Genomic DNA, 16,089 nt, shown 5'->3' with positions numbered 1-16,089 from the left:
CTACGAGGACGAGATATCTCGTCCTTGGCCAATCGCGTGGGGGTCTGTAGGACGAGTTATCTCGTCCTTGGCACTGAAAGGGCTAGGGAGCATTTAGAATTTAAGACAGATTTGGAAGAAGTGTAATCAAAATTAATGCAATTTTTTTCTTTTTCAGTAGAGCTCTAGCAAACCTTGCCTGTAATTGATCAAGAGTGGTCATGGGTTTCTTATTAGATCCAAACGACCACACCGTACAGCTATATTCGATCACAGGTCTTACGAACCCTTTGTACAGTATGATCATTGCCGAAGGCGTAAGTTGCTGGGACATTATTGACAGTAGGTGCACTCGATATCTGAACTTCGAAGTTATTGAGGCGACATGTTTGCGGAAATCCAGGTTGTCGGTCAAGGTGCTGCCAAGATGTTGCAGTTCAGAAACCACCGTTAATGGCTCATTGTACATTTGGTATTGGATTCCTGCAGTAGGTGTATCATTGATAGCTCTATGGCACAGCACGGATGTCTTGCTTGCTGAGAATTCACCTCCATTGTTCCTGCCCCATGTTTGACATGCATCGAGATCAGACTGCATGTTCGCTCTACTGGCGAGGGTGTCTTCAGGTTTGTAAGCCAGTAGGAGGGTGACATTATCTGCAAATATATATTGCGTGCAATGTTGCATAGCGTTGGGCAGGTCATTTATATAGAGTAGGAATAGGAGTGGTGAAAGGTGGGAACCTTGAGGCACTCCGCAGTTGATGCTCCGCTTCTTCGATTTAGTGCTATGTACCTTCACTTCAATTTTGTCGATCCCCTAAGAAGCTCTTCAGCCATTTTACTGACGAAGCTGTAGCAATCTTACCGAATTTCTTTAGGAGTATAGAGTGGTCGACCCGGTCGAAAGCTTTCCTGAAATCTAGAGATATCAGGTCAAAATTAGTGCCATTATCAATATTTACAGCCATTGATTGGGTTAGCAAGATAAGTTGGTCCGTTACAGACTTGTTGCGTACATATGCGAATTGACCTTTACATATGATGCATACCCAACCGTGCCCGTGCAAATCACTTGGAGAAAAACAGAGCTTTGTCGGTCTGTGATGTGCGCTCTGATTTCTGAGCTAATTACATCCACAAGAAGAAACTGGAACGCGACGCTATTCACATGTACAATATATGTCAGTGATCATTATCGTTATCTAGCAATAGTTGGCGCACAGAATATGTACAGTCTTGGCGGGAGAAATTCGACCTCATGAATGAAATTACGACAAGCCCTACGAGGACCTAGACTAGTACGCCTCTAGCATCACACACACTACGCTGCACACATGAGCGTGGCGCTACTGTATTCAAAGCATTAAAAAGGCAACAAACAAAAGCATGCTAATCAACGAAGGGGTCACGTCTCCGCCGGTAATGATGGTTTTTAGTGCTAGAGGTGTCCTGCTTAATTTCGTGATTTCTAACTAGGTATTTTTGCTACTTGAATATTCGTCTTGCATGCCAAAGAACGTAGAGCAAACTGACCGATTTCTGTCAATTCACATTCCGAGCAAATGCACTGTATAATGGTCTCGATAGTCAGATTCGGAATCAGAATACGAGCATGACCCCCCCCCCCCCGCCCACTTATGCGCCACGCACTTCCCAGCCTTGGGCAGCTTAAACGGCAGGATCACGCTGTGTAGCATCCCACTCCCACTGCTGAGGGTCCCGATCCCGCTGTTGGACGGCCAGCTCCCCTCTGTTGGGCGACTCCATCCCGCTGTTGGGCGTCCCGCTCCCCTCTGTTGGGCGAACCCATCCCGCTGTTATGCGTTTGGCTCCTGCTTGTGGGCGTCCTGCTTGTGGGCGTCCTGCTCTTGAGAATCCAATCATGTACGTTTGTCTGATTCGCCTGGCAGTTCTTGGGCGTGTCACTCTTGAGAATCAGAGTATGGCCGATTCTTCGCTTGCGCGTGCCACTGCTGACCTTGGGCTCTTGGTCTTGGACGGGTTGCACTTGGGGTTCTAGCTCGTGGACGAGCCGCTCTTGGACATGCTCGCCCTTGAGCGATCTGCGTTCCATTGAGCTGCTCTTGGTTTACCTGCTCTCCGTAGAGCCGCACTCGAGCATGCCAGTGTCGGGAGAGCCTCTCTGGGGCGTGCCACACTCGGTAGAGCCACTCTTTGGCGAGCCGCTTTTGGACGAGCATCTCTAGAGCCTGCCGCTGTTGGATGCGGCGTTCTTGCACGAGCCAGCGTTGTGAGTACCACTGTTTGGCAAAAAGCTCTCGGTCGAGCCGCTTTCGGTCTAGCAGCTTTCGGGTGAGCCACTCTAGCCACTCTCCGTCAATCCTCTCTTGTGTGTGCGATGCTTGAGAATCCCGGCATTCATGTTGCTTGGCTTGGACATCTTGCTCTTGGGCGAGCTGTTTTTCAGCGTGAGAATCTCGACGTGGCCCTATTTGGAAGCGCACATCTTGGCCGTCCCGCGCTTGGGCATCCCTGAATGCCCAGTGTTTGCCCTCTTGGGCATGGCGCTCTTCGGAATCCCCGCCACATGCCCTTTTCACCTCGTCCTGCATTCCGGCATCCCACTCTTGGGCGTCCAGCTCTTGGATGTGATGCACATTACCCTGCTCTTCTTGTGAATCACGGCATAGCCGGTTTTCGGCTTTGGAGACCTGCCCCTGGCAATTCAGGCTTTGGCCTGCTCGCTTTTGGGCGTTCGGCTTCTTGGAATCCGGCTTTTCTCGCTTTTGGGCGTTCAGCTTCTTGGAATGTAGCTTTTGGTCGTCCTGCTCTTCAACATTCTGTTGTTTGCCGTCCATCTTTTCTTCATCCCTCTCCTCAGCACTCTGCTCCTCAACATCCCATTCTCCGATACGCGACATCTCTGTACAGTATCTGATCGTTATCCGTACGCAACAAAGATTAGACCAGGAACAAAACAAAATTTCAGGAGATCTCTACTTTAGGTACACTCTAAGTAAAGATATCCTCAGTGGACAAAATTCTTACCATGGGAAACCTTCAACGACTTAAATGGTCTTGATTTGTCGTAATTTGAGATTATATCACCAAGAGAAGTGAGAGTGACAGTGCCGTTGCCGGGCATCGCAAAATCTCACAACCAGGCAAAATCTCACAACAATGATGTGTTGTTGCGCCGGTCAAAATGCTACATGCTGCAAGCCACGTGGTTAGGGTATTCAGCTGACACTGCAGTGGTTACTACACTACCTTCTAGGTTTCACTCCTAGTGAAGATACAAGTTTCACCGCCTATTAATTATGGCTATTTTTTTGTTTTTAGACCTCTTTTACGGGCAAATTATCACAATGGTTTAAAATGCAATAAATCATACACTGGAGAAGAAATCAAAAAAATGCATGTGTAGAATAAAGAATTTCAAACCCAAACCAAAAAAACTTCAAATAATTTTTTTGGCTATGTTCCTTAATTCGAGATAAAGTCATAGTAGTCCCCTTTGTCAATCTTCCTTCCACTGCAGTTTATGTCCGTGATTTTGCAGCAGCGGTCAGGTATAGATGACGGCGGAGGTAGTTCTGATGGCGACACGTCATCATCATGGAATGATTAATATATGTCAGAGTCAGAACAGTCGATTGAAACTGAACCCGAAAATTTGCTGAGAACGAAAGGTGCTTGATTATCGGGTACAAGATCATTTGAGCGGACCTGAAAGCCAACGCAAACCAGGACACTAGTGAGTCAAGAGCAGTCTACGAAGGTGGTGCATATCAGCCCTGCCGCTAGAGTTACGGAGTTCCCTCAAGAGTTTCTGACCATCTCTACTGGAAAGTTGTTTTGTGAAGTGTGTCACGTTATACTGATGCCAAAAAGGCATAACGCCATAATGCTTCCCGGAGCGACTTTACCGCAGTAAGCAGCAGGAAGTGAAAGCTAAGATCCACCAATCGACTTGATTCGTCTCATGGAACCAGTACCAGGAGAGGGATAGTGACCAGATAGACTAAACAAGCCTCGTCAAGCCGTTTACAAGGTTGCTGCAGTTGATGCGTCCAATACTATTGATCATCTGGCATGGCGGAAAGATCAGGATAACCTCATCAATAGACCGATCCCCTTATTATACTGGGTTCGAGCACGGGGGCAACCTCTCTCGCGATCGAGCTAGTTTTTGAACGTGACAGCATCTTTGACAGTGTGTTTTCAGGTTTGTTTTGGAATATCTTCTGATATGCTCAAGTGGTTTACGATGGCTTCGAGTGGTGCTGAACCTCCTGCTGGTAGGATCAGAGTCTCCGAGAGAGACATGGACTGTCAGGGCCTACGCTATGCTTTGTTGCCTAGCTCATCGTGCATGTTGTTAGAACTGATGGAAATGTTTTTTTCCTTTGATTAGCGCAATAATTATCATCGAAGAACATTCTCGAATACCTGGGTGATGCACGAATTTTGATAGTGCTCACTTCCGTTAATCGTTTTTCTTTGTAATTTTCCATTCATTTTCTGCTTTAATTCATATTTGCTTTGTTTTCCTAGCTTACTATTGCCGTGGCTGGCTCAACGCCCTTGTCTCAGGGGATTCTGTCCCTGCATTAGCTATGCTTGTCACATGCTATGAGATTGTGTCTAATAATAATAATATCGCCCTGCATGCATCACCAGATACACTTCGCATACATACTAATTTTTTTTAACAATACTACGGCGGCAACACGACGACTTCTACAACACAAAAAACGAAATTTTCTAAAAATCCAACCAACTCCTAGAGTAACGAGAGTCCGAACCTGGGTTTTCCCAATACGGTTCAAATGGTCGCAAAACCGGGACTCTGCCAACCGGGTTATGGTTGTACAGGTTGTAGTCAGGAGCACTAAGCGTCCTCGCCTTGTAACATGCTGTCAAAATCCGAAAACATGTTAAACTACCAAGCAAGGCTTCTTATACCATACTAATTCTTCCCAATTTGCTTCACGTTATGATCTTGCATTTGAAAGCCCTATTTGAATATTGTGGCCAGCTGTTTGTAGCCAGCCATCTTGGATGGTACGGTATGTTACGGGACAGGTACGGTCGAGGGTAATACGACACCGTCTACCACCTTGATGACCTAGGCCAAAAAAAGCACAGGGATGTTATAAAATTTTCATTTCGTCAATTTTTTTCAAAGCATAACCTCGGATTCGAACCCGCACTATCGCCCTTAGGCCTCGACCAAATATGCTAAAAAAATATATATAATTATTATGCTCGTCGCATATCAGGGAAAACGTCCATAACATGCCAAAGGCTTAGCAATATATGCAAAAAGATTATGCCAAAATATGCCAAAGTATGCTCGACATAAGCAGAAAGTGTAGATAATTTCAATAAAGTTACAACCTTGGAATATTCGTAGGCTTCACGCCAGTTCACGGCTATCATGATTATGGTGCAAATCAAAACACATGCGGAATAGTATGGCTGGGGTGTGTCCCCAGCAACAGTAGCGATAGTGTTCATCCATGGGAAAATGTGGCAAACGCCTCAACCATTCCAAATTCATCCATAAAAGGCATTTCTGAACGCATTTTGTCCATAACATGAATGTTTTGTCCTCATTTTCTTCAGAATATTTGAATTATATGCTGGCTTCATTCCAATATTCCCTTTGTCGCTCAATATGCCATGTATAAACTGTCTCACAAAATATGCGGAAATATGCGCCAGCATATTTGGTCGAGGCCTAACCGCTCTTTATACCATGGTACGGTACGGAGGGCCTGTTTTCAGCCAATCAGCGCTCGTCTAGCCATGGTTATATTGGCCAGTATAAATCCCGCGCGGGATTTATATAGAATATAAATCCCGGTGCACGGTACGTACGCTAGGGCACTGTCACCGTACATGTTCACTGCCTGTGTACGGCGGCAGTACTCCAGCGCACGGACCATACATAAACAGACACAACGGACACCACATGCACGTGTACACTCCACACAGAACGGCACACTGACGAGGAACAGTACACAATGGAAAAGAAGAATGACCTGGAATTCGTCTACAGAGTATTCTGTTATACTGAATCTGAGGATAAAGAACGTCGAATAACCACGAAGTATCCCGAATGGGTCAGCAATGTACATTGTACTTCGAAGAGTTGAAGATCATCAACAGACTGTCTCCTTCGTAAATAAGTTTATAATACCAGTGTACATGTACTTCAACCCGATTGGAAAAGGCTACAATAGATTGGATTGAAATGTGATACAAAACAGTGCATGCAAATGCATCTACTTGCAAGCAAAACTGATTACAAGATGCCGCATGTGAAAATCAGCACTGTACCATAATTATAGTAACACTTACTCCCAAAGAGTCTGTAATCTAACTAGTGACGGTAGTTTGATTCAACGACAAACTCCAGCACCGCAGCAATTCAGTCGACTTCCGCACCGCTCACGACTCAAGACAAGATCATGAAGATGCTACAATATGAAATAAAATAAAGTATACAACAACAACAATATGCACTGGTACTGAAAGGAAATCTTATGCCAAACATCCATGGAGGAATCTCCTTCTGACCTTGCTCGACCATTCTTTCAACTGACAACTGATAACCATCAGAAGATGTTCATGTACTGCATGATGTAGGAGATCTCCAAATAGGTTTGTTGTTCTGGAAATGCGTAGGGGTACCTGGCATAAGTAGGATATGACCCTCGTAGTCGGGTTATACCGTACCCTCATATAAATCCCTCCTGCTATCGCAGTCGGGATTTATATTCAGCCGGTATAACCCTCTGACTCGGGTTATATCCTCTACACACGCATTCGGATGATTCCCCGGTACACTTCGCATTCATACTCATTCTTCCAAGTTGCTTCACGTTATGGTCTTGCATTTGGAAGCCCTATTTGAATATTGTGACCAGCTGTTTGTGGCCAGCTGTCTTTGATGGTACGGTACGGTACGGGACAAATACGGGATAGCGCCAGGCGTGACACAAACAAATAAACACCAAACGAGAGAGCTTGGAAGCTCAGGGCCTATAGTCTGTTTCAAAAAGATTTACAATCAGGTTTGGGTCTTAAAAAGTATGAAGATAAGAGTAATTTGGACAACAAAGTACATAGAATGGCTTGTTAGGACACGGCAAATTATTCTGTGAAGGTTTCGGAACAATTGGATCAGCCGTTAAGGAGTTAGAATTTCGGCCAGGTTTCCGGCCTTTTCCCATGGTTTACAATTTGCCCAGGAAGCCAGTATCGATTTTTTATCAAAACCCACGATTTATCCTTTCCTTTTTGGCCTTGTGGTTATGAATGCTGTCTGCTGACCATGAAGTTGTGAGTTCAAATCCCAACCTATCCTCAAGTCAAACTTTTTTTCTTCATTGTTTTGGTGATCAAGCTGGTACAAGACAAAGAAGATGGCTGCACCAAACGACTTGTTGTTGGAGCTCGCGCTTCCTGCCGAACTGACTGACACTTGACTGGCTCACGCCATGTGAACACACCCACAACACTGCAATGGTGTGAGTGAGTCATCGCGCTGTAGCTTTTTGAGATTTATTTTAGTATTTCAAGATCGCCAATTTATTTGAATTTAGCAGTCAACACCGTCTTCTATCAGCGTTCACAAGCGTCTGCTTTTCTCAAAATATCGTCGAAGTCACACGGATAGCTTTGCCAAGTCATGGCCTTGGGAATGAGTCCGTGTCGATGTCGTTTTCGTCACACGGTGAGTAAATCAAAGAAACTATTTTGGTCACAAAACGGACCCATGCAGCTCGTCAACATTTACAACACTTTCGTTTCCATGTTTGACATGTCCTCTCTGACTCCATTATCGATACGAGGAAGAACTCGTTTGTTGTAAACCAGACGTACATGCATGTACATGACTGTGTCAACGTGAGTGAGTTGTCATTTTTCCTGCTTTCGCGCGGAATATTTCTTCGAGTTCACAGTGAGTTTTTCCAGGCAGCGCTCGAGTGCTCATACGGTAAGACGCCAAACTCCGCGGGCGATCGCCAGGATTGTAAATCTTTTTGAAACGGACTGTAGGGCCCTACGCTATGCTTTTTTGCCTTGATGACCTAGACAAAAAAAGCATAGGGATGTTATAAACTTTTATAAATTTCTACTTTTTGTTTTTAGACATAACCTGGGATTCGAACCCGCACTATCGCCCTGCATGCATCCCCCGATACACTTCGCATACATACTTATTCTTCCAAGATACTTCACGTTAGGATCTTGTATTTGAAAGCCCTATTTGAAAGAGAATGGCGCTTCAAGCCTGACAGTGTAGCAATTGGTCGCGCTGCAGAGGAGCACTAAATGTTCTGTTTAAATCCTCACGCAGCCCCCTTTCAACCCTTAAACCCTCATGCACCTATCTTTCAGCCACGAAATATTTGCCCCACTGTAAATCCCCTACAACATGAATTAGTTAAAAGTAACCTCAGAATAGTATAATACGCTGCTACCCGTGATCTCTAAGCTACTCGAAAAGCTGGTGCAGACAGCCCTGGTTGACTTCGTCGACCCAGCTCTCCCTAACACCCAGTTTGCATTCCGTCCTGGACACTCGACCGAAGATGCACTGGCACTGCTCCCGGACACCGTCCTCCAAGCCCGAGACAATGGTTCTGTTGTAGCAACACGCCTGTTAGATATGAGTAAAGCCTTCGACAAGGTGAAGCATGCCACCCTCATCCAGGACTTGTTCAGCATCGGTATCTCCGGCACAGCCCTGAAATGGTTTCGGGACTATCTGTCTGGGCGCCATCAACGCGTTCGTATGGGCTCTCGACTGGGCAGAACTGTACCGTGCACGTGTGGTGTGCCGCAGGGCTCGGTACTAGGACCCATGCTGTTCTCCATAATACACCAGAGATGTCCCCTCTGAATCTGCGCCGGCATCATCACTGCAGTTTGCGGACGACATCGCCCTGACATGTGCAAGACGGACAGCGCAAGGGGTGTCTGATGCGCTCAGCTTGGCGGTTACCTCCCTCTCAAGTTGGCTGGACGCTCGTGGTCTTGTATTAAATGCAAAGAAGAGCAATGTATTGGTTTTTACCAGCAGCAGTGGGCAGCAGCCGGACGTGGTTGTACGCTGTCGAAATGATGTCCTTCCGCACACCACCAGCGCGAAATACCTCGGCATCTTGATCGATGAACGAATGGCCTGGCAACCGCAAGTTGACCGGTGCATCTCACGCACTGCTAGGAAGATCGGTAGTCTGTGGTGGGCGCGACGTTGCCTCACTCTAGCTAGTCGAAGCAAATACTTTCTATCTGTCATCATGCCGGATTTGATATATGGATCGTCAGCATATGGCTCTGGCTTGACCCACAACCAGCTAAACCGCTTGCAGGTGGCCCAAAACCGCGCAGCAAGGGCGGTGTTCGGACGACCACGATTTACCAGGGCCAGTGACCTCTTGGAGAAGCTCTCTGTTTATCGCGTGGACGAGGTATATCGCCAGAAACTGCTCGTGCTGGTATGGTGGTGCGTTCATAACCGTGCCAGTCCTGCTCTGCAGGCACTGTTTGTCCGCAACTGCGGAGCAACTCGCCTTCAGCGCAGTCTGGGCCTGCAACAACCAATAGCCAGAAGCCGAGCAGGCCAATGCCGACCAGCATCTCGCGGTTGCCTGTTATGGAACCATATACCTGACACGGTGCGAGCCATGGGCAACATCCCAGCATTCCGCCGAGCTGCCATTCCCTACACGTTGTAGACTGCTACACAGTTGGTCATACCATGGCATGGTATGATGGTGGTATTCAGTACCCACAAACTTTGCAAAGCCGATAATATGATAATGTACCGTGGTGCATGCACCGATGGTACCACCACTTCATAGACTGCCTCCCGTTCATTTCTGTGCTCCTGTCTTTATTCTGGTCAGCTGTGTACTTCAGCAGTTCAATTCTGTGCTCCAGTCCTCTTTATTCTCGTGAGCTGTGTACTTGTTTTGCTGTTTGTTTGGTTTATTTGAATTCGCTCAGTAACCGTGTACTTCAGCTATTCTCTCCTCCCTCTTCTGAATTTGACTCTCCGCTGGCCTTCTCTCCTCCCATCCCCTTACATTGTATTGCCCCCCCCCCCACGCACACACTTCATTGTCACATAGCACAACTCAACCATTCGCTGCCCTGTTATTGAGCACTCCTGCTCGTTTGGTCTCGCGAATCCAAATAAAATCAATCAATCAATCAATAGGATTCCTAAATGTTTGCCATCTTCTCAATAAAGAGCATGAAATTGAAGATTATATTCTTTCCCATAAAGTTGATGTAATGATGCTGGCAGAGACTTTCTTTTAAAACAACCTCCATTTCCGATGACATCCTACGCATACAGAATTACACCCTGGTCAGACGCGACAGGCCAACTCATGGCGGAGGCTTAGCAGCATATGTAAGAGATCATCTCCGAGCCCGAATTGTGAAGGCTGACACCCAGGTAGAAATGCTCATGTTTGAGGTCAGCGGGCAGCGTTACAAGGTTCTCCTTGGTGGTGTTAACGTCCTCCAGGCACTCCTGTGCAATTCTGGCAAGACTTGACGAATGCACTAGACACTGTCGTCTCCACACTTACCACGTCACCTCTGGTCCTTGTTGGAGACTTCAATGTCGATGTAAGCTCCCGCGACAGCCCGCAGCTAAACAGCTTGCTGCACCTGTGTAATTCTTTCGACATCAAGAACTAAGTGGACAGTCCTACCAGAGTTGGACCCCAGGGCAGCCAAACAACCCTGGATTTCGCTCTGGTCGGAGACGATCATGTGAACTCTTGTGTCGTAGTACCTTGTACAATCAGTGACCACTTCGCTCTGGCACTTGATTTGCGACTCACAACGTCCTGCACACCGACCGTGCGACGTGGCTGTAACATTGCAAGAATAGATATGGGTCAATTTGCACATGACCTTCTAAATAGCGATCTAGAGAACTTCTGCTTTGCGCAGACGGAAGATGAAATGTGGGATATGTGGCTGGAGAAACGTGTAGAAACGTGTCGCTGTCTTGAACACTCCTATTCGTCTTAACCGCCCTAAAGCTCCTACCCGGAAATCTTTCCCCTGGAAGACGCCAGCTCTACATGACCTAGTCTAGCGACGTGACGCTGCCCATCGACGGTGGAAAGCATCGCCTGCAGACCCGGCTCTACGCAATGTCTTCACTTCTGCCCGAGACGAAGCCAAGCGTATGTCACGACATCTCCGAGCCACCTACTTTAGGGACCTTCTTGCTGCTAGTCAGGCCAACGCACGAAAAACCTGTCAGACCATCAACTACCTCAGCGGTCGTAATACGTTTTCAGTTCCACCAGCCGTCAGTGTCTCACAGCTCAGTGACCAATTCAGCGGTGTTGTGTCAGATCCAACTCGACCACTACGTCTCTCAGCCCCATTGGGTCCCACGAAGAAGGAATGCCTCGAAGAATTTGCTCCAGAGAAAATGGTCAAGGACGAGCTTCAAGGCGAGGTGATTATGCCACTAATGCACTAAGGATGATTGTAGTACATGTAAGTCGTGTGATGATGCTTGGTTTGACGTCATGAACTTTGTTTGTTGGTATTTTCCACAGTGGAAAGGGTTGAACGATGTGAACATGTACATATACATCCGTAAATTGAGACCTGAATTGTGCGAACAAAACGGTATCACTACCAACTTTGGTCGAGACCATTGGTCGGCGTTGTTGGCTTTCCTTAGAAGCCAAGGTTCATTCTCGGAACCCCTCCTGTTCACCTGGTTGTGTTGCCCTGCTACTTCTCTCCACTCTTATAACGAGTAGGTTGCGCCTTCAGTAAAACAAATGTTGTTGTCAAAGCCTGTCAAAGCCTATCGTGTTGAGTGTTTAAGTCTGGTTCTTGTGCAGGATAGTACATCAGAATGGAATGACACACAATTGCTTCAAGTATAATTATTATGTTGAAAGCCAGACAACTCTTACAGATTAATAACAGCCTCGAGCATATCCATTGACATTGTGCCATTGTTCGGCTTGGATCTGGCAGAGAATTCCGAACGAGGTTGGCGTGGCAAGACATGACACAGGAAGTGCACGGCGTACGTATCTAGACAAGAAAAGAAAATACTAGTAATCAAGATGTGCGATGGATACAGTATGTGAACAAGCTATACAGTATGCAACAATGCTGTAAATGCATTCTGGCGTGAATTCGCTCACGTATTCATGAGGTGAAATTTCTTCAGCCAGGACTGTACAATGACTATGTACATGTACTTGCCTAATCGGTAACACTGACTAAAAAGCATCCTTGTGGGCAGAAGACTGATAGTTGTATATACATGTCTTGATAGGCGACAAGCCTCTGGGTCATCCTAATAAAGATATTATTATTATTATTATTATTATGTGCATGTATCCTGCTGGACTACTGCTACATGTAGTAAATTTGCTACTTGAATATTGGTCTTGCATGCCCAAAAGAAAACCAAACTAACCTATTCCGGTACACTATCACAGGCCGTAAAAATGCAGAGTACTATGACCTTATTGGTCAGATTTAGGATCAGGATGGGAGCATGGCCGTTTTCCTGCGCCCCGCACTTCCGTGTCCTGGTTTTTGGTGTCGTCCTGCTCCCGATTTTGGTCGCAGAGTTCCCGAATTTGGGCGGCCTGCTCCCGATTTAGGGGGTCCAGCTCCCGGTTTAGGGCGTCCTTCTCCCGCAGTTGAGCGTCCTGGTCCTCCTGTTGGGCGCGTCCTGGTCCCGCTGTGGGGCGTCCGGCTCCAGTTTTTGGGCGTAACATCTTTAGATAATGTTTCGCAGCGTGGACTGGACTTGCCACTTGCCACTTTTTGCACATACCGCACCTACATGTACAGTGTCATGTAAGCGAGAAGCTCTCCAGGGAACGACCACTCCTGTGGAACCTTTTCTGGCTGTTTTTCGCCTTGGGCATCCCTCTGCTCCTGTGTAGCTTGCCGGTCTTGGGCGTCCTGCCCAAGAGCATGCCCATGCAAACCTTGGGTGAGCCGCTTTCCTTCGGCCTGCGCTTGTGTCAGCCGCTCCTGGTATTCCCGGAATGCCTGTCGGCCAGCTTGCGTATCCTGCACTGATGCGAGCCATGCTCTGTCGGACTGCTCTTGGGCATACCGCTGTCGGGCGAGCTCTTCTCGGGCGAGCCGTTCTCGGGCATCCCGGAATTCACAACCCCAGCATGCCGTTTCCTTGGCTTGGGCATCTGGCTCCTGGGCGCGTAGCTCTTGAGAATCCCCACACGGCCCTTTTTCAGCGGACCGCTCTTGGTCGTCCCGCTCTTGGTCGTCCCGCTCTTGGGTGTTTTGTCCTTGAGTGTCCTGCCCTTGGGTGTCCGGCTCTTGGGCGTCCTGCCCAAGAGCATGCCCATGCAAACCTTGGGTGAGCCGCATTCCTTCGGCCTGCGCTTGTGTCAGCCGCTCCTGGGATTCCCGGAATGCCTGTCGCCCAGCTTGCGTATCCTGCACTGATGCGAGCCATGCTCTGCCGGACTGCTCTTGGGCATTCCGCTGTCGGGCGAGCTCTTCTCGGGCGAGCCGTTCTCGGGCATCCCGGAATTCACAACCCCAGCATGACGGTTCCTTGGCTTGGGCATCTGGCTCCTGGGCGCGTAGCTCTTGAGAATCCCGACACGGCCCTTTTTCAGCGGACCGCTCTTGGTCGTCCCGCTCTTGGTCGTCCCGCTCTTGGGTGTTTTGCCCTTGAGTGTGCTGGCCTTGGGTGTCCGGATCTTGGGCGTCCTGCCCTTGGGTGTCCTGCCCTTGGGTGTCCGGTTCTTGGGCGTCCTGCTCTTGGTCGTGAAGCTTTTGGAAATCTGGCTCTTCAGCGTCCTGCTCTTCAACACCCCGTTCTCCGATGGATGACATCTCGATGTAGTATGTTACCGTTATCCGTAAGAAAAAGAGAAAACACAGAACAGAAAGACCGGTGGATAACCTTTCAAATGTCTCTACAGCACATTCTTGCAAAGTGAACCACTCACTTAATGGAAAATGTTCTTACAATTCGAAACTTTCAACGTATAAATGGGCGTTGATTCATCGTACTGTGAGACGGATAGCACGAAGAGAAGCGACTTCAAGCGAGTGTGACAGTGTTATCACGAAGCAAACAGGTACAATCAGAGTTGCACTATGGAGGTGGGGGTGGGAGGGGGGGGGTTGGCTATACATGTACATGTACACGTCTATTGAGCGCTAAGGTTTCACATCCTTACATTTGACAAGCCACACTTCGTTTCATGACGACATTTTGACACCAGCTGCGGCCTCACGTTTACCCATGTTCAACTGTTGCCATTTCAACGGTTACGTTGGTGACAAGAGTGTTTCTCTGCTTAATTAACACCGATCTCACGTCTTGGTTCCACTGGAGCAAGGTGGCGAAACAATCGTTGTACGTGGTGTAGCCGAGGGCGTTGTGCAGTGAAACCTGTCTAAGACGACCGCTCAAGGGACCTTCACAAGGTGGTCTTTATTACCAGGTGGTCTGTTTGTCCAGGTTCATTTGACTGGAATAAGCATCCCTCGGTCCTGGTTTCTGTGGTCTTCTAGGACAGGTGGTCGCCACCGAGTGGTCGCCTTGACAGGTTTTACTGTGTATTGCCGAGTTGGAGGTGTACTGCAAAGATAACAAGTCCACAAAAGAAGAGAAATTATTCTTATATTTATACTTCAAGTAGCAATTTCAAAATTGGACTTCACGGAGAATTTTAATGTGTTGGGAAATTGGAGGCCACATGACACGTACTGCTCTTTTCTCTCCGAAACTGAACACTTGCAAGCCAGATATGAAAGAAAGAAAAAATCATCAGTCACACCACCGGGACTCGAACCAGGGACCTTGCTATTCGCGAGCAATGCTCTAACTAACTGAGCTACAGTATGACTCTTATCCACAGTGATGGTAAATCTATCCTTCTTCAATCAATCCATATCTGGCTTGCATCATACTGGCAACTCACACCAATCAATAGGGCCCTCGGCCATTCGCTTGATATCATGGGGAGCGCATCAAACTATGCCCACTGCGGGCAAATACAAATTGCAATTTCAAATTTGGACTTCACGGAGAATTTTAAAGTATTGGGAAATTAGAGGCCGGAAAAACTCTACTATACTTCCGCCATAGTGCCACGGTGTGCGAGCCACCCAGGAGCCAAACAAACACAGACTCCCACAGACCCAAGTTGACTTAGCGGTCGGTTTGGGATTCTGGAGCTCTGGAGAAGTGACTTGGTGGCTTGCTTTGCTTGAACACGGGAGAAGAAGCCTTGGATGCGGCCGCTGCTTTTCTGTCACGTGACTGGAGTGCGTACTACTACTGCTATCGCTGGATGTTGGATGTTGGCTTAGTGGTCGGTTTGGGATTCTGGAGCTTTGGAGAAGTGACTTGGTGGATTGCTTTGCTTGGACACGGGAGAAGAAGCCTTGCATGCGACCGCTGCTTTGCTGCTGTTTTCCAGTGTTGTGCTGGGTTTTGTTTCTTTTTTTCCTTGTGTCTGACGTGTATTTTTAGTTAGCAGAGTTTCACCATCTTGTGGCGTCTTCATCATCCCTGGACTCGCACTCCTCGCGTTGGGATGCCGTGCGGCTGGAGGTGGTATTGCTAGCTTCTCCCTTACAGGTCGGCGGAGCGCGGTGTTCATTACCGATAATGCCTTGTTGTCAGTGTACGGTAATTGGAAAGTGTGCCAGGTGCCCGTGCAAGACCTCTCACACCGTCTGTACAGATTGCTACCCCAGTCGCAATACCCCATCGACGTGCAAGAATCGCGGCACAGCATCGACCGCTGATGACAGTTCCCGACCCGCTGGCGATAATAGTAGTCAAGGTGCAGGTCATCCTACCAGTGTCGTTTCGCAACCCTCTGGATGTGCTCTGCACGTCCCAGTGGTCGCTGCATCAAGTGTACCGAGTGCCAATCGCGGCGTTGACCCCACAACTAATTGGCACAGTCAGCCTCCCGCTTGGACCAGACGGACATATCCCCGCACACATCCCCGCAGTGATGACGACCACTCAGCGCTTGACCCGGGACCTCCTGCGAGATTATCGTCCTCGACTCGTGCTGTGCCTGTGTTAGCTGAGGCATCGTCAGTGAGCCTGAT

General features: G+C 47.9%; 1 protein-coding gene across 1 annotated transcript; it reads right to left on the bottom strand.

The window, feature by feature from the left end:
* Window positions 1–12,813: 12,813 nt before the first annotated feature.
* On the bottom strand, window positions 12,814–13,845 carry LOC135828748 (putative uncharacterized protein DDB_G0271606). Its single transcript, XM_065341171.1, has one exon. The coding sequence runs from the start codon at window positions 13,843–13,845 to the stop codon at window positions 12,814–12,816; it is 1,032 nt and encodes a 343-aa protein (XP_065197243.1).
* Between the last annotated feature and the right edge of the window lie 2,244 nt (window positions 13,846–16,089).

Source organism: Sycon ciliatum, chromosome 12, assembly GCF_964019385.1.
Source record: "Sycon ciliatum chromosome 12, ocSycCili1.1, whole genome shotgun sequence".
NCBI lineage: Eukaryota > Metazoa > Porifera > Calcarea > Leucosolenida > Sycettidae > Sycon > Sycon ciliatum.
The sequence above is the reverse complement of the archived record's forward strand: the minus strand, read 5'-3'. Positions and strand labels throughout refer to the sequence as shown.

What these genes read in the sequence shown, in the direction of transcription:
- LOC135828748 (XM_065341171.1), bottom strand. Translation starts at nt 13,845, where the DNA reads ATGTCATCCATCGGAGAACGGGGTGTTGAAGAGCAGGACGCTGAAGAG.